Source organism: Hoplias malabaricus, chromosome 7 (genome assembly GCF_029633855.1).
Source record: "Hoplias malabaricus isolate fHopMal1 chromosome 7, fHopMal1.hap1, whole genome shotgun sequence".
Taxonomy (NCBI): Eukaryota; Metazoa; Chordata; class Actinopteri; order Characiformes; family Erythrinidae; genus Hoplias; species Hoplias malabaricus.
The window spans coordinates 39,167,918-39,192,714 of record NC_089806.1 but is presented as its reverse complement, the minus strand read 5'-3'; the positions used below and the strand labels follow the sequence as shown (position 1 = coordinate 39,192,714).

The 24,797-nt window shown below is 47.2% G+C and overlaps 2 protein-coding genes across 2 annotated transcripts; both read left to right on the top strand.

Annotated features, from left to right (window-relative positions):
• The first annotated feature begins 3,748 nt into the window (after positions 1-3,748).
• Positions 3,749-12,046, top strand: nup43 (nucleoporin 43). The gene is made up of 8 exons (XM_066677491.1): positions 3,749-3,986; positions 4,938-5,057; positions 5,298-5,375; positions 5,587-5,749; positions 9,095-9,230; positions 10,928-11,079; positions 11,391-11,507; positions 11,598-12,046. Exons 1-8 carry the CDS (start codon positions 3,867-3,869, stop codon positions 11,822-11,824), a joined length of 1,113 nt encoding a protein of 370 aa, XP_066533588.1. The 5' UTR covers positions 3,749-3,866; the 3' UTR covers positions 11,825-12,046.
• Positions 12,047-13,754: 1,708 nt separating this feature from the next.
• On the top strand, positions 13,755-21,853 carry lats1 (large tumor suppressor kinase 1). The gene is made up of 8 exons (XM_066676885.1): positions 13,755-13,956; positions 15,124-15,595; positions 16,670-16,820; positions 16,992-18,457; positions 19,301-19,883; positions 20,057-20,239; positions 20,388-20,494; positions 20,680-21,853. Exons 2-8 carry the CDS (start codon positions 15,245-15,247, stop codon positions 21,175-21,177), a joined length of 3,339 nt encoding a protein of 1,112 aa, XP_066532982.1. The 5' UTR covers positions 13,755-13,956; positions 15,124-15,244; the 3' UTR covers positions 21,178-21,853.
• Positions 21,854-24,797: the final 2,944 nt, after the last annotated feature.

Below are 24,797 nucleotides of genomic sequence, written 5' to 3'. Positions count from 1 at the left end.
CGACGCGTCACCAGACATGCCCGCGCGCCCGCCCGCCGTCACCGCGATGTTGCCTAGAGCCCCTCCGACCTGTGGCTCGTTTACGGAGCTAGGGTTTATTATGTTTCGTTGTTGTTGTTGTTGTTGTTGATGATGATTAAAACTCTGCAGTGCACTGATTCGCGCTCTCTCTTTCTATCTCCCCCGTGCGCGCTCGCGGCCAGCAGGAGGAGAACGCGAGCTCGGGCTAATCCGAGGCACGTGACCTGCAGACTTTTGCGTGCAAACAAGATTTGGCGCACCTCAGATGAACTCTTCACGGACCTTGGTGTCTTGTACGTCTGTTTCTTTGCGGAATCTTGCTGGGGATGTCCCTTAAAAAATAATTAAAGTGTGGGAACAACTTAATGTGTAGGAGTCCCTTAAAAATGTCCCGGGAACAATATATTTTAAGATCTCGTTCCCACGCCTTATTATTAGTAATTCCCAGGCACTACAAGGTAATTTCCAAGCCTTAATAATTTTAAGTTGTTCCCACATGTTATTAAGTCTGTACCATGCATTAAATATCTTGTGCCCACAACTTAATAAGTCTTTCTCGTGCAATTTTAAATAGTTCCCACCCATAGGTCATTCCAATGGTCATTCATTAAATATTTCTTCCCACACTTAAAGTTGTTCCCACAAATTGAAAACATTTTCCCACACCTTTTTATAAACTTATATTTTCAAGGCATTCCCATGCATTAGTCAGTTTCAAACCTTATTTATCCACTCGTTTCTAATTTGTTCCCACACTTTAATAAGTCTGTCCTAGTCATTAAATATCTTGTACCCACAGCTTATATACTTACCACACATTAAGTATATTGTTCCCACACTTTATTAAGTTATCCCTGCACCTTAATAGTTGTTCCCTGCATTAAATAGCTCTTACCCATGCATTATTTAGTTGTTTCCATGCATTGTTATTCACACCTCACACCTATGGACACTTCTGAGTCACCAATCCACCTACCAACGTGTGTTTTTGGACTGTCACCCGGAGCAAGTCTCGAACCCACAACACCAGGACCCTGGAGCTGTGTGACAGCGATACAACCTGCTGCCACACACTTTAACAAGTCTTTTTCATTCATTATTAAGTAGTGCCCACCCATTTTATGTCATTCCAGTGCCTTATTATGTCATTTCCAATCATTAGAAAACTTCTTCCCAGACCCAATGTTGTTGTTCTCTTATTAGGTCATTCTCATGTAATAAATGTCTTATTCCAATGTCTCAGTAAGTCTTTCTTATGCATTATTCCAATGATTTATTGTGTAATTCACAGTCGTTAGTTATTTCGTTCACATCTTGTGTTGATTTTTTTTCCCCATACGTTCACCTTAAGTATATTATCCCTGCACATTATTAAGTTGTTCATATACCTTGTTAAAATTACATTTACAGTGTCACTGTCCTTTACTAGAGAATATAGAGCCTCATTGGTACTCTGGGCTCGACACTGCAGAAGCTGCACTATGGAAATTTTCAAGGAGGGTAGGATTTAATTCATGTATAACATTATTTCACACATGTTCGACTCCTGCTCCGGGTGACTGTCTGTGAGGAGTTTGGTGTGTTCTCCCTGTGTCTGCGTGGGTTTCCTCAGGGTGACTGTCTGTGAGGAGTGTGGTGTGTTCTCCCTGTGTCCGCATGGGTTTCCTCCGGGTGACTGTCTGTGAGGAGTGTGGTGTGTTCTCCCTGTGTCCGCATGGGTTTCCTCCGGGTGACTGTCTGTGAGGAGTGTGGTGTGTTCTCCCTGTGTCCGCGTGGGTTTCCTCCGGGTGACTGTCTGTGAGGAGTGTGGTGTGTTCTCCCTGTGTCCGCGTGGGTTTCCTCCGGGTGACTGTCTGTGAGGAGTGTGGTGAGTTCTCCCTGTGTCCGCGTGGGTTTCCTCCGGGTGACTGTCTGTGAGGAGTGTGGTGTGTTCTCCCTGTGTCCGCGTGGGTTTCCTCCGGGTGACTGTCTGTGAGGAGTGTGGTGAGTTCTCCCTGTGTCCGCGTGGGTTTCCTCCGGGTGACTGTCTGTGAGGAGTGTGCTGTGTTCTCCCTGTGTCCGCGTGGGTTTCCTCCGGGTGACTGTCTGTGAGGAGTGTGGTGTGTTCTCCCTGTGTCCGCGTGGGTTTCCTCCGGGTGACTGTCTGTGAGGGGTGTGGTGTGTTCTCCCTGTGTCCGCGTGGGTTTCCTCCGGGTGACTGTCTGTGAGGGGTGTGGTGTGTTCTCCCTGTGTCCGCGTGGGTTTCCTCCGGGTGACTGTCTGTGAGGGGTGTGGTGTGTTCTCCCTGTGTCCGCGTGGGTTTCCTCCGGGTGACTGTCTGTGAGGGGTGTGGTGTGTTCTCCCTGTGTCCGCGTGGGTTTCCTCCGGGTGACTGTCTGTGAGGGGTGTGGTGTGTTCTCCCTGTGTCCGCGTGGGTTTCCTCCGGGTTACTGTCTGTGAGGGGTGTGGTGAGTTCTCCCTGTGTCCGCGTGGGTTTCCTCCGGGTGACTGTCTGTGAGGGGTGTGGTGTGTTCTCCCTGTGTCCGCGTGGGTTTCCTCCGGGTGACTGTCTGTGAGGGGTGTGGTGTGTTCTCCCTGTGTCCGCGTGGGTTTCCTCCGGGTGACTGTCTGTGAGGGGTGTGGTGTGTTCTCCCTGTGTCCGCGTGGGTTTCCTCCGGGTGACTGTCTGTGAGGGGTGTGGTGTGTTCTCCCTGTGTCCGCGTGGGTTTCCTCCGGGTGACTGTCTGTGAGGGGTGTGGTGTGTTCTCCCTGTGTCCGCGTGGGTTTCCTCCGGGTGACTGTCTGTGAGGGGTGTGGTGTGTTCTCCCTGTGTCCGCGTGGGTTTCCTCCGGTGCTCCGGTTTCCTCCCACAGTCCAAAAACACACGTTGGTAGGTGGATTGGCGACTCAAAAGTGTCCGTAGGTGTGAGTGAGTGTGTGAGTGTGTGTTGCCCTGTGAAGGACTGGCGCCCCCTCCAGGGTGTATTTCCATCTTGCGCCCAGGTAGGCTCTGGACCCACCGCAACCCTGAACTGGATAAGCACTTACAGATAATGAATGAATGAATGATGTGTTTACACACTGTATGGCCAAAAAATTGTGGACAACTGTTCATCAAATAGTTCTGCAGTGGAGGGTATAATTCTTAGAAGGCTTTAGAATAGATGCAGAAACATTTTAGTGAGCATTTGATGGCTTTCAGCCATGAGATATGGGATGGATCACAAACAAGCACCACTCTATAACACTGCAGAATTATAGGATATGGAGCTCCGTTTGTATTGCTCTGAAGCCGAGTTCTGGAGAGATTATTCTTCTCTGGCCAATGCTTGGTGAAGTGAACTCCAGAGTGTGGCCTTGTGTTTCTTGTGTTTCATACCTTGGAGGTTATACAAATGAGTCCACAACTCCAGCAGCACTGCTGTGTCTGATCCCCTCGTACCACTAACACATCACCACGTGCGTGTCACTTCAGCACTGAGAATGATCCACCACCAAAATCATACAATGCTCTGTGGGGGTCCTGACCACTGAAGAGCAGGGTGAAATGGGGATAAGAAAGTATGCAGAGTAACAGGTAGACTACAATCTGTCACTGTGGAAATACAAAGTGCTCCTGTGTGTTCACTGGAGCTGATAAAACGGGCAATTACTGTAGATAGAAGGTAAGTGTTCAGTGTAATAAAAGGATGTCTACAAACTTAGGACATGTTGGCTTCAAAAAGCGAAGCGCAAATATTTGTCCTAGGAGAGCCGCCGTAGTGAAAGGAGGAGCTGGCGGGACTGGGTGAATTTGGAGCTCGTTTGTGAAGTGAAGTCGGTTTAAGGAGGAAAAACTGATTGAAAACGCGGTTTAAATAAAACAAATGGAGTGTATAAACGCGAAATATGTCTCTCAGAAGATCAGCAAAACGCGCTGGAGGCCTGAATCCGCGCAGTCTTTACAGCAGCCGCAAGTCTTCACCACCGGCTCCTGGGACAACGAGGTACTGAGGACTTGGTTAAAGGGGAACTGCACTGATCCCTCAACATCTCTCTCATTCAGTCTCCGAGCTGAGGAGGAGCTATACAGTGTACTACACCGTACATATATGATATACAGTGGAGGTGATGGGAACCAGACGTCTAGAATACAAATAGAGCACACACACATTCAAATAAACACCACATATACAATATACACTTACACACTATCACACACTAGACACACACAAAATATACACAGTTCCCACACGGAGGCACGACAGGTTGTTTCTATTATACAGCTCCAGGGTCTTGGGGTTGTGGGTTGAAGCTAAGCCTCGGGTCACTGTCTGTGAGATGTGAGGTGTGTTCTCCCTGTGTCTGCATAGGTTGCCTCCTGGTGCTCCAGCTTCCTGACACAATCAAAACACACATGTTGATAGATGGGTTAGCCAATCAAAAGTGTCCATCAGTGCAAGTGCGTATGAATGTGTGGTGATCTGTGATGGACTGGCACACCACGCAGACCTTGTTCCTGCCTTGCACCTAATGACTCTGAACAGTATACAGTTAATAAACAGGGTCCAATCAAGTTTAACTCATATTACACAACAGGAAGCCGCTGCTCCTCCACGTCGAGAGGAGCCAGTTGAGGTGGATCAGGCGTCTGGTTCGGATGCCTTCTGGACGCCTTCCTGGTGAGGTGTTCCGGGCATGTCCAACAGGGAGGAGGCCCCGGGGCAGACCAAGAACACGCTGGAGAGACTACATGTCTCGACTGGCCTGGGAACGCCTCTGTATACCCCTGGACACGATGGCTGGGGGGAGGGAGGTCTGGGTTTCTTTGCTCCGACTGCTTCCCCCGCGACCCAGACCCGGATAAGCGGTGGATAATGGATGGATAAACAACAGAAATGTATAAACACACACACAATTCCTTTGTGTAATGTGTCACCTTCCTGTTGTGTTCGCAGGCCAATCAGGTTTGCGTCTGGAGTGTTGGAGACAACGGAATGGGAGATGATGATGAGTTGGAGGGAGATCCACAGTTACTGTGCGAATGTAAACATGCGGGAGATGTGCTGGACATGCAGGTGAGCCAGACTAGTCAGGGTTTGTCATGATTGTCTTTTACTTAATGTGCGACTCATGTCCATATTTTTCATTGTTTAATCCCACGGGAACAAATGCAGGTCTAGGTTTTAGTAGCTTAAACAACACTCATAGTTATTAAACTCACTCATACAGGTAACTGAATCAAAGATTTTAAGGCATATAACTAAATAAGCTTATGGTTCAAGAGGTTAATGAAGCCATGACTGTGTCTCTTTCAGTTTCTGGATCAAGACAGACTCGTTACAGCGTCATCTACAGGAGCAGTGACTATCTACAAACTTCATGCTGACCGTCAGGTATTAATCATTTCTGCAGCCTGTTTATCTCAGTTTACAATGAATGTGAGTCATAGATTGAAAGATTAACGTGTTTTTAATTGCTAAGCTACTCATTTGTGTTTTACATGTTTCAGATATCTGTTTAATCAAGAATGTTTAAAAATGTGCAGCACTCAATGATATGTAGCTTGTACATGAGAATATGAATGATATGTTCTGTGCTCTCCAGGCCCTTTCAGTGGCTCACGTATGGGACAGAGCTCATCACTATAAGCAAGCCAGTGCCCCGTGCACAGGGTTGGTGTGCAGTAGTCCAGATGTGGTGTCAGTGGGCGAGGACGGAAGAGTTGTTCTCTACAAAGCTGACCACAAAGGAATCGTGCGCATCATCGGTTAGTTTTCTATGACTTGCTTTTAACTGCTCTTTTCATCATGTTCAGTCCTGGATGTTATAAGCAGGGGGTTAAGGGTTTGATATTACAAAGATTTCAATTGATTATTGATTGGTTATTTATTAGGGAATCATTTTTTTGCCACAGTTAAGAACTAGAATACAGGGTAAAGGCACAAATATGTGTAGATACCCCTTATTTATTAGTTAATTTAGTTACTTTAAGGTACTCGGATTGTGCACAGTGATGCACACGTTGTGTAGACTTGTGATGTTACGCCATGTAACAGAACTGGATGCTCCAGAGTAGCTACACATGAGCTCACGTTACCCAAGCTAAGTGCTAAGCTTCAGCCAGAAGGTTTAAAATCCTCCCTGGCACTGGGCTATAAAAGAGTGGAAGTGGCTTTCTCCAAATGTGTGTAATTTATTGAATATTATTCATTCATTCATTATCTGTAACCCTTATCCAGTTCAGGGTCGTGGTGGGTCCAGAGCCTACCTGGAATCATTGGCCGCAAGGCGGGAATACACCCTGGAGGGGGCGCTAGTCCTTCACAGGGCAACACACATATTCACTCACACCTACGGACACTTTTGAGTTGCCAATCCACCTACCAACGTCTGTTTTTGGAATGTGGGAGGAAACCGGAGCACCCGGAGGAAACCCACACAGACAGGGAGAACACACCAGCTCCTCACAGACAGTCACCCGGAGGAAACCCACGCAGACACAGGGAGAACACACCACACTCCTCACAGACAGTCACCTGGAGGAAACCCACACAGACACAGGGAGAACACACCACACTCCTCACAGACAGTCACCCGGAGGAAACCCACGCAGACACAGGGAGAACACACCACACTCCTCACAGACAGTCACCTGGAGGAAACCCATGCAGACACAGGGAGAACACACCACACTCCTCACAGACAGTCACCTGGAGGAAACCCACGCAGACACAGGGAGAACACACCACACTCCTCACAGACAGTCACCCGGAGGAAACCCATGCAGACACAGGGAGAACACACCACACTCCTCACAGACAGTCACCCGGAGGAAACCCACGCAGACACAGGGAGAACACACCAGCTCCTCACAGACAGTCACCTGGAGGAAACCCACGCAGACACAGGGAGAACACACCACACTCCTCACAGACAGTCACCCGGAGGAAACCCACGCAGACACAGGGAGAACACACCACGCTCCTCACAGACAGTCACCCGGAGGAAACCCACGCAGACACAGGGAGAACACACCACACTCCTCACAGACAGTCACCCGGAGGAAACCCACGCAGACACAGGGAGAACACACCACGCTCCTCACAGACAGTCACCCGGAGGAAACCCACGCAGACACAGGGAGAACACACCACACACCTCACAGACAGTCACCCGCAGGAAACCCACGCAGACACAGGGAGAACACACCACACTCCTAACAGACAGTCACCTGGAGGAAACCCACACAGACACAGGGAGAACACACCAGCTCCTCACAGACAGTCACCTGGAGGAAACCCACACAGACACAGGGAGAACACACCACACTCCTCACAGACAGTCACCCAGAGGGAAACCCACGCAGACACAGGGAGAACACACCAGCTCCTCACAGACAGTCACCTGGAGGAAACCCACACAGACACAGGGAGAACACACCACACTCCTCACAGACAGTCACCCAGAGGGAAACCCACGCAGACACAGGGAGAACACACCACACTCCTCACAGACAGTCACCCAGAGGGAAACCCACGCAGACACGGAGAACACACCACACTCCTCACAGACAGTCACCCGGAGGAAACCCACGCAGACACAGGGAGAACACACCACACTTCTCACAGACAGTCACCCGCAGGAAACCCACGCAGACACAGGGAGAACATACCACACTCCTCACAGACAGTCACCCAGAGGGAAACCCACGCAGACACAGGGAGAACACACCACACTCCTCACAGACAGTCACCCAGAGGGAAACCCACGCAGACACAGGGAGAACACACCACACTCCTCACAGACAGTCACCCAGAGGGAAACCCACGCAGACACAGGGAGAACACACCAGCTCCTCACAGACAGTCACCTGGAGGAAACCCACACAGACACAGGGAGAACACACCACACTCCTCACAGACAGTCACCCAGAGGGAAACCCACGCAGACACGGAGAACACACCACACTCCTCACAGACAGTCACCCGGAGGAAACCCACGCAGACACAGGGAGAACACACCACACTTCTCACAGACAGTCACCCGCAGGAAACCCACGCAGACACAGGGAGAACATACCACACTCCTCACAGACAGTCACCCGGAGGAAACCCACACAGACACAGGGAGAACACACCACACGTCTCACAGACAGTCACCCGCAGGAAACCCACGCAGACACAGGGAGAACACACCACACTTCTCACAGACAGTCACCCGCAGGAAACCCACGCAGACACAGGGAGAACACACCACACTCCTCACAGACAGTCACCCAGAGGGAAACCCACGCAGACACAGGGAGAACACACCACACTTCTCACAGACAGTCACCCGGAGGAAACCCACACAGACACAGGGAGAACACACCACACTTCTCACAGACAGTCACCCGGAGGAAACCCACACAGACACAGGGAGAACACACCACACTCCTCACAGACAGTCACCCGGAGGAAACCCACGCAGACACAGGGAGAACACACCACACTCCTCACAGACAGTCACCCGGAGGAAACCCACACAGACACAGGGAGAACACACCACACTTCTCACAGACAGTCACCCGGAGGAAACCCACACAGACACAGGGAGAACACACCACACTCCTCACAGACAGTCACCCGGAGCGGGATTCGAACCCACAACCTCCAGGCCCCTGGAGCTGTGTGACTGCGACACCTACCTGCTGCCTCATCGTCCCTTATTGAGAATTATATTTACTCATAATCAGTTATACTAAAATCTGACATTCCAAAGTCAATGTATGGAACGCTGTCACATTTGAATCTGTCCATCACAGTAATTTTTAATGCTCATGGCGTTGACTGAATTGATTCAGTTTATTTAGTTGATTATCATTCACTGTACTGTGTATTGCTCTGTTTGTCCGGTACCGAAGGGCATCTGAGTTACAGTGTTCTCCCTCTGTTTTGCTGAACTCAAATTCGATATCAAGTAAAAGCCAGAGTTGGAAATGAACAGTTATTGGATCAGCACAAGAGTCGGAATGTTGACTAAGGAATATATCATAAACCCGTATGTACTGATCTATTGAGAGGATTTGGACTGTTTTTTGTTATTGTTTCCACAATGCCGTTTTCCCCCACAGAAAATGCAGACAGCAGCACAATCCATGCAGTGACTTTTCTTCGGACGACCGAAGTGCTGACCGTCAACTCCATTGGGCAGCTGAAGCTCTGGGACTTCAGGCAGCAGGGCAGCGAGCCGGCACAGATCCTCTCTCTGTAAGATTCGCTCATGCATGAAGCAGAACAGTCGAAGCACTTCATTTTACACACATATGATGCATTTTTGAAGCTGTACCAATGAATATGAAAAAGTATGCATTCATTATGAAGAAAGAATTGATAGGGGAAAAGAATAGACACCACAGATATTAGCATTACTACCCTGTTGCTTAGCAGTTGTTAGAAATCGCATCTTTGTAAGTCTACAGTATGAAGAAATAAGCTGTTTGTAGCATTGTGGTTCAGGTTTGGCCCAACCCTCTTGACGAAGTCTTTGATGGCTGTAAGTTATGTAGGGTTTTTGAGGACCTGCTGTTTCTAAATCACCATTATTTTTATTAGGATTTTCATTGGAGTCTTTCTCAGAAGGTTGGCTAGGCCAAATCACAGACAAACCCCTCTTCTTGTTATGGCTGTATGTCTGGAATCATCATCTCGTAGCGTGCATTTTTGCTACAGATCTTTGGACATTGCTCAATTCGTATATCCATCCTTCATCACTTCACTTAGTATTGGTTTTGCTTACATACTGCCAACCAATAACCAAATCTTTAAGGCTGCGAGGACTCAGTAGCTTTTATCTATCCATTCATTATCTGTAACCCTTATCCAGTTCAGGGACTCGGTGGGTCCAAAGCATACCTGGAATCATTGGGCGCAAGGCGGGAACACACCCTGGAGGGGGCCCCAGTTCTTCACATGGCAACACACATTCACTCACACACTCACACCTACGGACACTTTTGAGTCACCAATCCACCTAGCAACGTGTGTTTTTGGACTGTGATAGGAAACCGGAGCACCCGGAGGAAACCGGAGCACCCGGAGGAAACCCACGCAGACACAGGGAGAACACACCAACTCCTCACAGACAGTCACCTGGAGGAAACCCATGCAGACACAGGGAGAACACACCACACTCCTCACAGACAGTCACCCAGAGGAAACCCACGCAGACACAGGGAGAACACACCACACTCCTCACAGACAGTCACCCAGAGGAAACCCACGCAGACACAGGGAGAACACACCACACTCCTCACAGACAGTCACCCAGAGGAAACCCACGCAGACACAGGGAGAACACACCACACTCCTCACAGACAGTCACCCGGAGGAAACCCACACAGACACAGGGAGAACACACCACACTCCTCACAGACAGTCACCCAGAGGAAACCCACGCAGACACAGGGAGAACACACCACACTCCTCACAGACAGTCACCCAGAGGAAACCCACGCAGACACAGGGAGAACACACCACACTCCTCACAGACAGTCACCCGGAGGAAACCCACACAGACACAGGGAGAACACACCACACTCCTCACAGACAGTCACCCAGAGGAAACCCACGCAGACACAGGGAGAACACACCACACTCCTCAAAGACAGTCACCCAGAGAAAACCCACACAGACACAGGGAGAACACAAGAACACACCACACTCCTCACAGACAGTCACCCAGAGCGGAAATCGAACCCACAACCTCCAGGTCCCTGGAGCTGTGTGACTGCGACACTACCTGCTGCACCACTGTGCCGCCCAGCTTTTATCTATTTGAGTGTTATTTAATGTAGTTGTCCTTACACAGTGATTGCTTCTTAAAATCTGTGCCATCAGAGAAATGTATTTGGTTTGCACTGTAGATGTGTATTGATGACAGTTACCTGTCCATTTCTTTTCTTCAGCACTGGGGACAGGGTGCCCCTGCACTGTGTGGACAGACACCCGAACCAGCAGCATATAGTGGCCACTGGAGGGCAGGATGGTATGCTCTGTATCTGGGACGTGAGGCAGGGCAACATGCCCTTCTCTCTCATGGAGGCTCACTCTGCTGAAAGTGAGTGTCTCGTGTGTTAGTGTAGACATGTACTGTGTCTGTGCTTGTATTCGTTTTGATGCTGTCCACATAAAAAATAGCAAGGAAAAATTGGGATTACATTACTTAAACTGTACGCTAATGTAAACAGATTTATTTCAAGTCATTTTGGAGCGTTTCTAGCTGTGCGTTCTTCATGATAGTAATTGATAAATGCTTGATACATGCTTTCAGTTAAGGCAGACTACTTCTGTTTGTTTTAGTTCTCAGAATGTTATATTTGATATGGCCCTATGATCTCGAACGCATTTATTTTGTTGTTTTTCCTGTAGTGTGGGAGGTCCATTTTCACCCATCAAACCCAGACCACCTGTTCACCTGCTCAGAAGATGGCTCTCTGCTGCACTGGGAGACTTCATCTGGGTCGGACGCACCCTCATTCCTCCAGGGTAAGATGAATCTGAAACAGAATTGAGAAGGGACCTCTATACAACTTTAAAATGGTTAAACTTTTATTTTGTTTTGGTCTCTGGCTTTAGGGCGTAACACCAGCCTGATGTCCCGCAGCGCTGCGGCTCCAGCGGGAGGAAACCAGTCTCTCATCAATGCCTGGCTTAATGGAGACTCCAGCAAGGGCAGACTGGAGACGACTCACATGCTGCCCAGCCAGACACTGTCCGTCAACAGCTTGGACATACTCGGGCAGTGCTTAGTGTGCGGCACAGACGGAGAGGCAGTGTACATAAACAGACGGGTTCCTGTGTGATGAGAGGGCTCAGGAAAGTTTAATAATACCCAGGAATTGTTCTTTTGAAAAGCAGGTTTCGTTTGTTTTTAAAATATGCTCTTTCTCTGGCTAATGCACTTGAAAATTAAACCATGATCTATTCTTTGTACCCGTGTTTGTTTGTGAGTGCACTGGTAATTGTAGCATATGAAAAACATCATCGTGTGTCAGTTCTAGGGTTAGGGATAAGGTGAGCACAAGTAATTTGAAGTGATGTAACAAATAATGGGCCATATCCAGGTAGCTTTTTATAATCTGGATATATCAAAACCTTTGGCAGGGCAGTAAAATTACATAACTGCTCTATGCTTTGATCATGTACTTTATCAGAGCCTCGACACTGAAAGCTGGTTAAACCATATTCTCTTTATTTTTTTTTTTTTTTTTTTTTTGGGGGGGGGGGGGTCTTTTTGACCTGAAATGAAACGATTAACAAAAACAAAACAGACCCTTTTAGTAATTAACAAAATTGAAATTTTGGAATATATCCACATTATTGATGGCGATTTATAACTAAAAGCGAATACAAATGGATAAAATGTAGTTTATTTAATAGACTATGGAGGAAAATATTCATTCATTCATTATCTGTAACCCTTATCCAGTTCAGGGTCGCGGTGGGTCCAGACCCTACCTGGAATCATTGGGCGCAAGATGGGAATACACCCTGGAGGGGGCGCCAGCCTTTACAGGGCAACACACACTCACACCTACGGACACTTTTGAGTCGCCATTCCACCTACCAACGTGTGTTTTTGGACTGTGGGTGGAAACCGGAGCACCAGAGGAAACCCAGGCGGACACAGGGAGAACACACCACACTCCTCACAGACAGTCACCCGGAGGAAACCCACGCGGACACAGGGAGAACACACCACACTCCTCACAGACAGTCACCCGGAGGAAACCCACGCGGACACAGGGAGAACACACCACACTCCTCACAGACAGTCACCCGGAGGAAACCCACGCGGACACAGGGAGAACACACCACACTCCTCACAGACAGTCACCCGGAGGAAACCCACGCGGACACAGGGAGAACACACCACACTCCTCACAGACAGTCACCCGGAGGAAACCCACGCGGACACAGGGAGAACACACCACACTCCTCACAGACAGTCACCCGGAGGAAACCCACGCGGACACAGGGAGAACACACCACACTCCTCACAGACAGTCACCCGGAGGAAACCCACGCAGACACAGGGAGAACACACCACACTCCTCACAGACAGTCACCCGGAGGAAACCCACACGGACACAGGGAGAACACACCACACTCCTCACAGACAGTCACCCGGAGGAAACCCACGCGGACACAGGGAGAACACACCACACTCCTCAGAAACAGTCACCCGGAGCAGGAATCGAACCCACAACCTCCAGGTCCCTGGAGCTGTGTGACTGCGACACTACCTGCTGCGCCACCGTGCCGCCCCAAGGAAAATATTAAGAGGCTTAAAATATGTATTTACTGAAACATTCTCTTAATTATATTTTTAATAAATTGATTGCTGAATTGTGATTTGAATATATTGGGCTCTTGTAATGTTTTCCCATGATTCAATAAAATAAGAATTAATAAAAAGAACTGAGGGGTTCAGTTCAATTATTACTAATGATTCCCGCAGTTTAGAAACTCTCAAGGAATTATTTGTAAAATTGAAGACACTGTGTTTTAAATCTGAACGTTTATTTTTCTACATAAACATCTGGGGACCCACTTAGAGGACACACATTATTTAACATTTCTTCAGTCTACTATCTGTTGGTTACAGGTTGTAATGTTCCCTACAGATCGGAAAATAATATGATAATATGCGTATGAATTAATTTATTATATTAGAAGCTCTAAAGCTTGAGTTAATCAGTAAATTAGAGGTCTGTGTGATGCTCCGCTTTTTCTGGGAGAGAGAGGTATTCCCACATCCGGGCCACTAACGCCGCACTGACAGACTCAGCGCTACGGCGACGGTGTCAATACAAAAGCGAAGTCGAGTTTTCAGGGCTTATTTGCTCTGTTTTTATTTTTATTTTTAAGGTTCTCAAGACTCTGCTACTCGATAAACCCTCTTCTGTACACGATGGACATACTTTAGACGAAGGTGGGTTACTTCAACGCTCCTTTAACTCGTAAGAGCTAACGGCTAACTGCTTCGAATTGTGGACTTGTTTAGGCCTCGCTGTTCAACAGGTTTGAAGTCCTCTCGGTATAAACACAGTTTTTTTTTTACTGCTGAAGCCTCTTTTAAAAGGAAACGATAATAACGTAGGCTTCAGAAATAAAATAACAAACTCAAACTTACAAAAGTAAAGTTATTTAGCGAGGCTGTGTAAATCCATAGCGTTAAACGGGCTTAAAATGTAGCTTCTTAGGTCGAATTTTCTGATCCACCTTAAGTGCAGCAGTACTTGCATTGTGGCGCCGTAGCAGTGTTTATGGAGCCTGTGCCGTTTAAGGTGGAACGCAGAATTCTTCGCTGGATGAATATTTAGATCTTCATACACTGAAGTTCTAACGTTAGTTTTATCATTCAGCTGATTGTATTGTTTCAGTACTTGGCATCTAACAAAAGCTCAGTGTTGGTCAAACGTTAATTAATTGGCCAACACAAGCTGTTAACTTTATCTGCGGTTAGATTTAAAGATGTAAATGATTTGACATCTTAATAAATTAAACTAACGTTAAAGGATGGTTAAATGAGGAAAATGCCACATCACGAAACTTAAAGACACAAAAACACAGTCACCTTTTTAGTCCTACGTTTAACCAACATTCCTGCCACATCAAAAACGTCCTGGTACTCTGGTCTTTATTTAACAACGAAATCCATTCAAATAGCACTGATGATATCCACACATGCTTTTTGAGATTACAGTTACAGATAATTAGAGTTAGACTGGACACCTCTACGTTTACGTGCCTTACACACACTATTCGAATTGGGCTCTTAAAGAAAGTAAGATCAGAACCAGTATCATTCTGTAGTGTGGCAGGCTCCAGTAGGAAGAATAACAATGATAAAGTAAGTGCTTGCTATAATGAATCTGGTACTTCTTAATCTGGATGCTTTTTCTTAGCAAGGATACACGCTAAGAGCAGTGCTTACATAGTATTTCCACATGCACAAATGCTTTCCAGGGAAGCTGCTTTCATTGTGTAACTTCTCCAGCTGCTGTAGCTTTGAAATGGTTTCAAATCATATGTGTGTTGCCCTCTAATGTGTTTCTTCACTTGCTTTTTTTCCCCTCCTCTTTGTCCTGGTGTATAGGCATAGCTCATTTGCTGTGGTATGTAGGGGAAACCCACTGCTCGTCTTTAACTTTCACAGTGTCGCTGTGCGCCCTGCATACCTCCTTCACCTCTGTGGTTGGCAAGATACATGGTAGTTCATGAAGAGAAGCGACAAGCCCGAAGGATACAGGCAGATGCGGCCCAAGACGTTTCCCGCCAGCAACTACAGCGGCAACAGCCAGCAGATGTTGCAGGAGATCCGGGAGAGTTTAAGGAACCTCACCCGGCCCTCTGATGCTGCCAAGGTGGACACGGGTGGGGGCAAGAGCGTTCAAGAAGACCCCCGGCAGCAAAGCCGCAGCACCAACCCCAAAAACCCCTACCACAAAGCCCTGCAGGAGATTCGCAAGTCATTGTTACCGTTTGCCAACGAGTCCACTAGCAATAACCGCACACCTGAAGTCAACATGCAGATGTTTCAGGAGCTTGTGGCTGCAGGCTTTGAAGAGGTATGAAAAAACGGCTTCGCAAATAATTCTTGTTCATATGTTTTGAAAGCATGTATGTGTGAATTATGCTTGTACATGGGTTTTGAGTGCGTGTTTTTGCACGTTAATGTAAATACATAGTCTCTGTGTTGGCAGACATGAGAACGTTCCCTCATCAGGTGATCTTCTCGCATAGTTTAGGTATGACAGCAATGGCATGTGGACAGACGAGTTTTAGCTGTAGTTCAGGGCTTGGTGTAATGCTGCGCTCACTTGTTTTTAACCGCAGTTATGCATTTCATGTATTTTTTTTTTTGTTTGTTTTCATAGAAATTACTGCTCACTTAGTGAAAACACTGTAGAGATGTTTTGCATTGGAGGAATAGTTCTGTAATTACATGACACGGTACATAGCACTGTTCAGGGCCTATGAGACAATCTTCTTATATAGATGGCTCCACAGAAGGTAATTAAATATGACAAAGCCTGTTTTTGTCTAAGTATTTTCTCAGTAAATGGTCATATTCACTGCTCGTTTTGAGCATTTGGCCACGTGTTACACTATATACTTCTCTTGCTGGGGTCTGGATGTTGTCGTATATCACTTGAGAGAGGACAAATCACTGTCATGCGGTAAATTGTCCAAAGAAAAACATGTATCTGTTTTTAGTTTGAATCGTTTAAACACAGCAGCTGCCCTTCAGAAATGTTGTGGTGAATGCACCATGAAATGATTTGGTATTAAATCATTTTACATTGACTTCTGTTGAAAGTTGGGCTAGTTTTTACCTCCTCCTGTAAAGTTAGCTCTTTTGGAGACGCATGTTTTTAAACGGCAACAAAATGGTGATAAGAAGCTGCATTTGAATTTAACATCCTTTGCACATTTACATATAAAAGCCTGTAAATCATTAGTTTAGTAATGTGAGCTCTAGGTTTATACAGTTATTGAAAGATGTAACTTCAGACGGCTTCAGGCTCTACTGACACACCCCTGCTGATACGTGTGAGAGCCTATGGCTGTGGAATGCAGAACTGAATTATTTCATATTGATTGATTTGTTAAAATCATGCCTGTTTTAAATGTGTGTGTAGGAGATGGTGATCAGTGCTTTGAAGCATACCAACAATCGCAGTGTGGGGGCAGCTATAGAATATATCAGTAAGATGAGCTACCAGGACCCGGTGAGAGAGCAGATGGCAGCAGCAGCAGCGCGTCCAACTAACGCAGCCATCAAATCATCTGGTGGGTGTGACTCCCTCAGCGTGCCTTGTCCAATTTAGAGAATCTGCATTTTAGATTTGTATTCATGGATTGTTAATTTTGTATGGAAGCAGTAGCTATGCATCTTGTACTTTTTCCAAAAAGGCTTGTTTTAATGCGTTAATAATGTGTTTTTGTGTGTTTCCTGCGCAGGCCCCTCTCACATCCAACAGCCAGTTCTTCGGAGGCCAAGCTGGAAGGGCTCCAAGGAATCTCTGGCTCCGCAGTGGCACGGGGCTCTTATGTCTGATGGCATTATATATCGTTCAAACAGCCCTGGTCCTCAAGCTGACTTGCCCCGACCTTCCAACTACCCCCAGAGCCATGCGCCTGTGGTGAGCAGCCAACGGGCAAATCCACCGCTCCCACCTCAGGTGCGTAGTGTCACGCCCCCCCCTTCCTCCTGGGATTCAAACCCTGCCACCAAGCGGTACTCTGGAAACATGGACTACCTCGGGCATCGCATTTCTCCTGTCCCCCAGGGACCGTGGCCTGATAGTTTTGTGACTCCACCGGCCCAGGCTCAGAGAGGCATCAGCCCGGTGCCCGTGGGCCGCCAGCCCATTATCATGCAGGGCTCAGGGGGAAACAAGTTCAACTTTCCCCCAGCGTGGCCCCAAAATGGTTCCGCTCAGGCAGAATACATGAGCATTGCTGGTGGCGGAAGGCAGCCTCCTCCTCCATATCCACTGGGTCAAACGAGCAGGCACAGCCCTACCGCTCAACAGATGCAGGCCAGTGGCCCTGCGCCTTCTCCGCCGTATTCTAACGGAGGTAACTTGCCACCATCCATGCTGGTGCCCAACCGTAACAGTCACAACTTGGACATGTACCTGGGGATGCTGCCCCAGTCCAGACCTTCGCCTCAGCAAGCTGGCTCCTCCCCTGGAAACAGCAGTAACCAAGAAGTCCCTCCACCCTCTTGGCCTCACAGCATCCCAGCACGCTCTAATTCATTCACTAACACACCGTCAGGTGGACGCTCATGTCCCCCTCCGCCCAGCTCCCAACCCTCTGCCACCACTGTGACTGCCATCACACAGGCTCCCATTCTGCAGCCGGTGAAGAGTATGCGAGTACAAAAACCAGAGCTCCACACAGCTGTGGCCCCAACTCATCCACCTTGGCTTCAGCAACAACAACAGCCTCCTCCTCCTCTCTCTTCTTATCAGGAGGCTTCAGGACCTGGGCCTGCCGTGACCCAAATGCCAGCTGTCTCTGAAGTCCCCAGCTATCAGGGACCTCCACCTCCTTACCCCAAGCACCTCCTGCCGCAGCAGCCACCCCCTCCTTGTCCAACGTGCGAGTCCAACCCCAACGGCAGGAAAGAAGATGAGGGGGGTGAGGATGATACAGACAATGCGAGCACCTGCTCCAGCGAGCGTGCCGAGGGCCCAGAGGCGGCTGTGAGCACAGAGCGGGAAAAGAAACTGATCAACACGTCTCCGGTTCCAGTGAGGAGGAACAAACGAGACGAGGAGCGGCGAGGAGATGGCAGGGTGCAAGTTTATTCACCACAGGCCTTCAAGTTCTTCATGGAGCAGCATGTGGAGAACATCCTGAACAATCACCAGCAAAGGATCCGACGCAAGAAACAGCTGGAGAGTGAGATGCAACGGGTTAGCACGCCTCCTGTTTCTCCTTATATTCTCAAACCTCCCTTGGGGTTTTCCCTTTTTTCCGTCCTCATGCTATCAATGGGAGGTTCTACTCTGGTGTGCTTCTTTTCTCTCTGTCTCTCTCTTTTCTCAGCTGGTTTTGAGAGTTTAAGGTTTCATCTGGCAGCGGAATAGTCTGCACACACAGCTGACAAAGTAAGGCACTGTAAAATAGAAAAGCGGTGACTGAACAGCATGCGAATGTTGCAGCATGAATACACACGGCTTACAGTGTTCTTATGCTGTTCAGATGTTGCAGGAAACTGAGATGCATGATGCATGCTTTGCTCCAATTAAACACTTGTGGCTGTTGCCTTATTACCTTTTTGATATTAAAGGAACATTAGATAAGATTATTTGTATTTCTTTGCTCCTGAGCTCCCCTTAGAGTTCATTCATTCATTCATTCATTATCTGTAACCCTTATCCAAATCAGGGTCACGGTGGGTCCAGAGCCTACCTGGAATCATTGGGCACAAGGCGGGAATACACCCTGGAGGGGGCGCCAGTCCTTCACAGGGCAAAACAGACCCACACACACATTCACACCTACGGACACTTTTGAGTGTGGTTTCCAGTGCAGTTTCTGCAGGTCATTGGAATGACCGTTAGTGGCGTACTTCGTTTTGTTGTGCACGAGTTATGATCCAAATTTGTGTGTGATGTATGCACTTTTGTGGCATGTAAGAGGATTTGTCACTGTGGAGTTTCCATTTTTCCTGTGCTGTGTGTTGTAAAAACGGAGTTTCTTTGTGAGTAGGAGATTCTCTATAGTGCTCAGCAATGTTTGTAACTCCTCTACAGGTGGGACTGTCCGAGGACGCCCAGGAGCAGATGCGCATGATGCTGTCTCAGAAAGAGTCCAACTACATCCGCCTCAAACGCGCCAAGATGGACAAGTCGATGTTTGAGAAGATAAAGACGCTGGGCATCGGGGCGTTTGGGGAGGTCTGCTTGGCGCGGAAGGTGGACACGGGAGCGCTCTACGCTATGAAAACACTGCGTAAGAAGGACGTGCTCCTGAGGAACCAGGTGGCCCACGTGAAGGCTGAAAGAGACATCTTGGCTGAAGCGGATAACGAATGGGTGGTCAAGCTCTACTATTCGTTCCAAGACAAAGACAACTTGTATTTTGTTATGGACTACATCCCTGGCGGTGACATGATGAGCTTATTGATTCGATTGGGCATCTTCGGAGAGGAGCTGGCACAGTTTTACATCGCAGAGCTCACCTGCGCCGTAGAGAGCGTGCACAAGATGGGCTTCATTCATCGCGACATAAAGCCAGACAACATCCTGATAGACCGCGATGGGCATATTAAGCTCACCGACTTTGGCTTATGTACAGGCTTCCGCTGGACACATGACTCCAAGTACTACCAGAGCGGTGAGTGTTGTGGACTTAAGTACACTGTTTCTTTAAAGCAACACACAGTGCATTTTCTGTAGTGCTGAGCCCAGAGTAGACTCTAGAGCAAGGTTCTATTCTCCTTATTACAATGTGTTGCTTTAATATCAGAGCTGTGTAATTGCCACAGTGACCTTCTCATGGTCTTCCAGGTGATCACGTGCGACAGGACAGTATGGATTTCAGTAAGGAGTGGGAGGACTCGGCAAACTGCCGCTGTGGAGACCGGCTCAAACCGCTGGAACGGCGAGCAGCCAGGCAACACCAGCGCTGCCTGGCTCACTCCTTAGTGGGCACTCCCAACTACATTGCCCCAGAGGTGCTGCTACGGACAGGTATGCCTGTATACACTCAGTACACACACATTCACTCAGTACCTCACACACACTTCTTTTAGTTTAACCATCATGCCTCTATTGCAGGTTGTCACGTGATAATCCGTTCTCTCTGAGCTGATTTGTATCTTTGTTTGTCTTGTGGCAGGCTACACACAGTTGTGTGATTGGTGGAGTGTAGGGGTGATTCTGTACGAGATGCTGGTGGGTCAGCCTCCTTTCCTGGCCACAACTCCCTTGGAGACCCAGATGAAGGTTCGTAGGCGGAGCTGTGTGTTTACGTTTTCAAACTGGAGTAGGACTATTGGTGTATGGCTGGTTTATGAGAATGAGCTGCTGATTTATATCCAGTGTGTGTTGATGTAGAGTGAGAACTCTCATCGATAGAAAAGTCTGTTTTTATAACGACAGTCCTGTGATACGTGTCCCTCCCTCCTCAGGTCATCAATTGGCAGACAACGCTGCACATCCCTCCGCAGGCCAAGCTGAGTCCGGTGGCGTCGGACCTGATCGTGAAGCTGTGTCGCGGGCCGGAGGACCGACTGGGCAAAAACGGAGCAGACGAAATTAAAGCCCACCCCTTCTTCAAAAGCATTGACTTTTCCGTTGACTTGCGGCAGCAGCACCAACCCGCCCCCTACATCCCCAAAATCACACACTGCACGGACACGTCCAACTTCGACCCCGTCGACCCCGACAAGCTGTGGAGCGACGACGACGGCAACCACAACGACACGCTGAACGGCTGGTTCAAAAACGGCAAGCACCCGGAGCACGCCTTCTACGAGTTCACCTTCCGACGCTTCTTCGACGATAACGGCCATCCGTACAGCTCCCCCAAACCCATCGAGTACGAGTACGACGAGCAGGGGGAGGAGCCTGAGAACCCCGCTCAGGGACAGGGGGCGGGGCAGGGGCGAGACTTGGTCTACGTTTAGTTCCGTAAAACAAAACCTAGTCACTACACGTGTGTACAGCCTCCCACTCGTTTATTGGTACGATTTTTAAGTCTGCTTTTACACTACATGTGAGCGTATAATTTATTTGCCGTTCAAACTGCTCTCTGTATCGGTGCAGTCTGAGAGAATGAGAATTTTAATGATGACGTTCTACTTTTCCAACACTATTCCGAGTCGTTCTGAGCATTAATTTATTTAAACTGTTGTTATAGAGGACACTAGTGGGGGGGGGGGGGGGAATTAGCCTTCACGAATGACATGTTAATTTATGATTGAGGTTAGGTCTCTTCTCGTTCTGAACTGGCCTCAATAGGGCTTCACAGGGATTGGTTGATTGATTAACTCCTTATTGCTGTGCCTTGTACACTTTCACAAACAAATATATACACACACACGCACACACACGAGGGGAAGCAGCATCGTTAGCCGTTTATTGAACTGACACGTAGTTTGAGCGAGATTTATTCATAGAGAGAGTTGAGTGAGTTGTGTTTTAGCCTCCTGTGTATTTCCTAATTTATACACTCAAAATTGTATTTATAAATTATGCAGTGTACATTTTTGTACATTTATTTTTGGTTTTGTTTTTCATTCTCAGTTCATTTGGTGTAGGAAATAAACCCAAGGGCAAGCTCCCTTCCTCTCTCTTGTTTCACTAAGCTCATTGTTTGATTGTTTTTGCCTGCCTCTCATTCCAGAGTCTCCTGAGGCTAAGTTCTATTTGGGCTTCAGTTGCTCTTATAGCTCAGTGCTCCCTAAAGGTGCAGATTTGGCTCGAATCAAGCAAGACCTTGAGTTTCGGGAGTGGAGCAGGGGCCTTGTCTTTTCGGTTTTTCTGGCAGCTGTCACTAATCTTTAGGGGCTAGTTTGTTTAAAGGTTGTATGAGTAAGACCATAGCCGTCGGTGACCCCATATCTGTTTTACACTGCCTACATGCTCCAAGTCCATCAGCTATTATTTACATAGTGTGTTCTCTGTAGTTTCTGTCTCTCACACACACATATGAACACGTGCATACACAGTGGAAGGTGTAGGGGTGTTTAATATGCAGAGTGCAGCAGCCAGATACGAGGTAATCAGGGTACCATCAATTGAAATAAAGTTTCATGTAAATCATGTACCCAGATTTTCACACACTCCTCCGGTCACTCACACACCTGAGGACGATTTCAGACTCCTATCAACGTGTCTTTTTGGACCGGGGAGGAAACCCACACAGACACATAGAGAACACACCAAACTCCTCACAGGGATTGAACCCACAACCCCAGAACCCTGCAGCTGTGAGACAGCGACTCCACCTGTTGTGCATCACTTATTTTATTTTACTTATTGCATTTGCACTGTATCTGATGCGCTGAATCATGCTGAGGAATATAGCGTTACTGTGTGAGAAGTGGACAGCTCCCTCTGCAGGTGCAACAGCGTTATTGCAGGGGTTCTAGGACTGGGGGGGACTGTGTTGGTTAGTGGTCACTTATACCATAGGACCTTAATTTCAGAGGAAGTGTGAGATAAGGACCAAGATCTTCACACAGTAATAACAATAATAAAACACTGATTTATTGATAATAATAATAATAATAAATCATACAAGTGTCTTAAATGTAAAACAGTAGATACAAGTGGTTAAAATAAATAAAAGAAAATGTGGACATGAGATGAAATAGCAACAGAAAACTGACAAAATAATAGTTTGAGGATTAAACGACGTCAATGACTTTTAAAAAAGAAAAATGTAAGTATTAAAAATCATATTAATAACAATAACATTAAATTAATATATAACAGTAAATTCCATTGATGACGTTTGTGTCTTAAATCCACAGCAGAACACACCAACGTCCAAATTAATAAAAAAAAGAAAGAAATGAATATGACACACAAGATACTAACAAAACAATATAATAAAACTAATGAAGGTGAAACAAAATTAACAGAAAACTCTACTCTACAGAAACTACTGCGGTTAATTCTAATAATCTTTATAATAAAATAATAAAAACCAAATAAATTCAACGCAAAATATTTAAGACTAATAAGAAGAAAAAAAGATAAAAAAACAAAATAAAATAATATGTGGCGGCATGGTGTCGTAGCCGTTATCGCTGTCACACAGCTCCAGGGTCCTGGGTTCAGTCCACGCCTCGGGTCACTCCCCATGACGGGTGTGGGGTCTTCTCCCTGTGTCTGCGTGGGATCCTCTGGGTTCCTCCTGCTATAAAAACACTTATTCTTAGTGAACTGGTGGTGAGAAATGAGCCACAGGTGTGTGTGTAAATGACTGGGTGAGTGTGTGTGAGTGACCGTCGTGGTGGATCTGCTGATGGTGGAACAGACCTGTAAAGTTCACAGAGGTTAATCTGAGGAGCCCTTTATAACATTGGACACATTCAGTAGATACTTTACAAATGCGTAAATGTTAATCCACAAATGAAACACAAGTCACAAATATGTTTCACTGTGGCCAGCAGGCAAACAAGCCACCGCTAGGGGGCCCTGTTGTTTCCCCAGTGTCTCAGAACTGACCAATTGCTCTCAGGGCCGCAGCAAAACAACCCTCTGTGGGCGGGACTGTGACTCCATTGGCTGCCGTAGACAGCTAACTCTGGCTGCTGATTGGCTGAATAAAAGTGACCAATGAGAAGCGCGTATTCTGTTTAGGAGCCGTGGGGTACCCGCCCCTCCCTCCGTCCGAGGGGGTCTGTCTGAAACAAATCACTAGTTTTAACAGTCCAATCGCAAAAATACGAAACACGTTAAATTTAAGGCACCTTCAAAAGCGTTCCCCAGTGATCCCCCTCCTAACTGTCTGTGATATGAAGCTGAATTCAGCGGCTTGGGGGCATTTTGTTCGAACTTCCACATTAAATATTGCGCAAATGCGTCTCCATTTAAGTTGTCCCCCCACGTCCTAAAACAACAGTGCCCCCTAGCGGAGGCTTGTTCGCCTGCTGGCCACATTTGTGGATCAGGCTCCGTTTGTGTTTGGAGCGGGTGAAATGCGAGAGGAAAGTCTCAAAATCCAAAAACCCGCGACAAATGCACGTCACGAAAAACGCGAGTGACTCGATTCACAAACGCAGATTCAACAATTTACAAATAAATTTTAAATTCGAGACTTTGACTTTACAAATATATTCAGTGTAAATTTAAACAAATGTATTTATTTCCCCATAAAATTGTGATATATCTATGAAACCCAAACACAATTGAATTCATGCAGAATCAAACGTATTAGCATATTTTTGTTTAAATATTGAGATACAGACATAAATATAAATATAACTCGGGCCGGACAGCTGCTCCCGATCCAACGAGGAATCTTCGTCGCTCCAAACGTAGTCGCTCATGATGAAATACTCCAAAGTTTATCACTGAGTGAAAAAAGCGCTTTGTTTCGAACTGGTCGAGAACAAAACTGTCCCAAACACCCTCCTCAGCGTTTAAATAACAATCTAACTGTCATCAGGCTGATCTGTGATGTCATCACACCTCGCTTATGGACGTCCCTGTAGTTCTGCACTGGTACATCACTCTGTAGTCCACTGGCCCCAAGCTCATATACAGTACGATGATATTAAAAAAAAACTTCAAT

Bases quoted from the DNA above. Each gene is read 5' to 3' on its own strand.
- lats1 (XM_066676885.1), top strand. From the start codon at position 15,245: ATGAAGAGAAGCGACAAGCCCGAAGGATACAGGCAGATGCGGCCCAAG. The intron at 16,821-16,991 runs GTGGGTGTGACT...TTTCCTGCGCAG, and splicing joins CGCAGCCATCAAATCATCTG to GCCCCTCTCACATCCAACAG. The intron at 20,495-20,679 runs GTTCGTAGGCGG...CTCCCTCCTCAG, and splicing joins CCTTGGAGACCCAGATGAAG to GTCATCAATTGGCAGACAAC.
- nup43 (XM_066677491.1), top strand. From the start codon at position 3,867: ATGGAGTGTATAAACGCGAAATATGTCTCTCAGAAGATCAGCAAAACG. The intron at 3,987-4,937 runs GTACTGAGGACT...TTGTGTTCGCAG, and splicing joins CCGGCTCCTGGGACAACGAG to GCCAATCAGGTTTGCGTCTG. The intron at 11,080-11,390 runs GTGAGTGTCTCG...TTTTTCCTGTAG, and splicing joins GGAGGCTCACTCTGCTGAAA to TGTGGGAGGTCCATTTTCAC.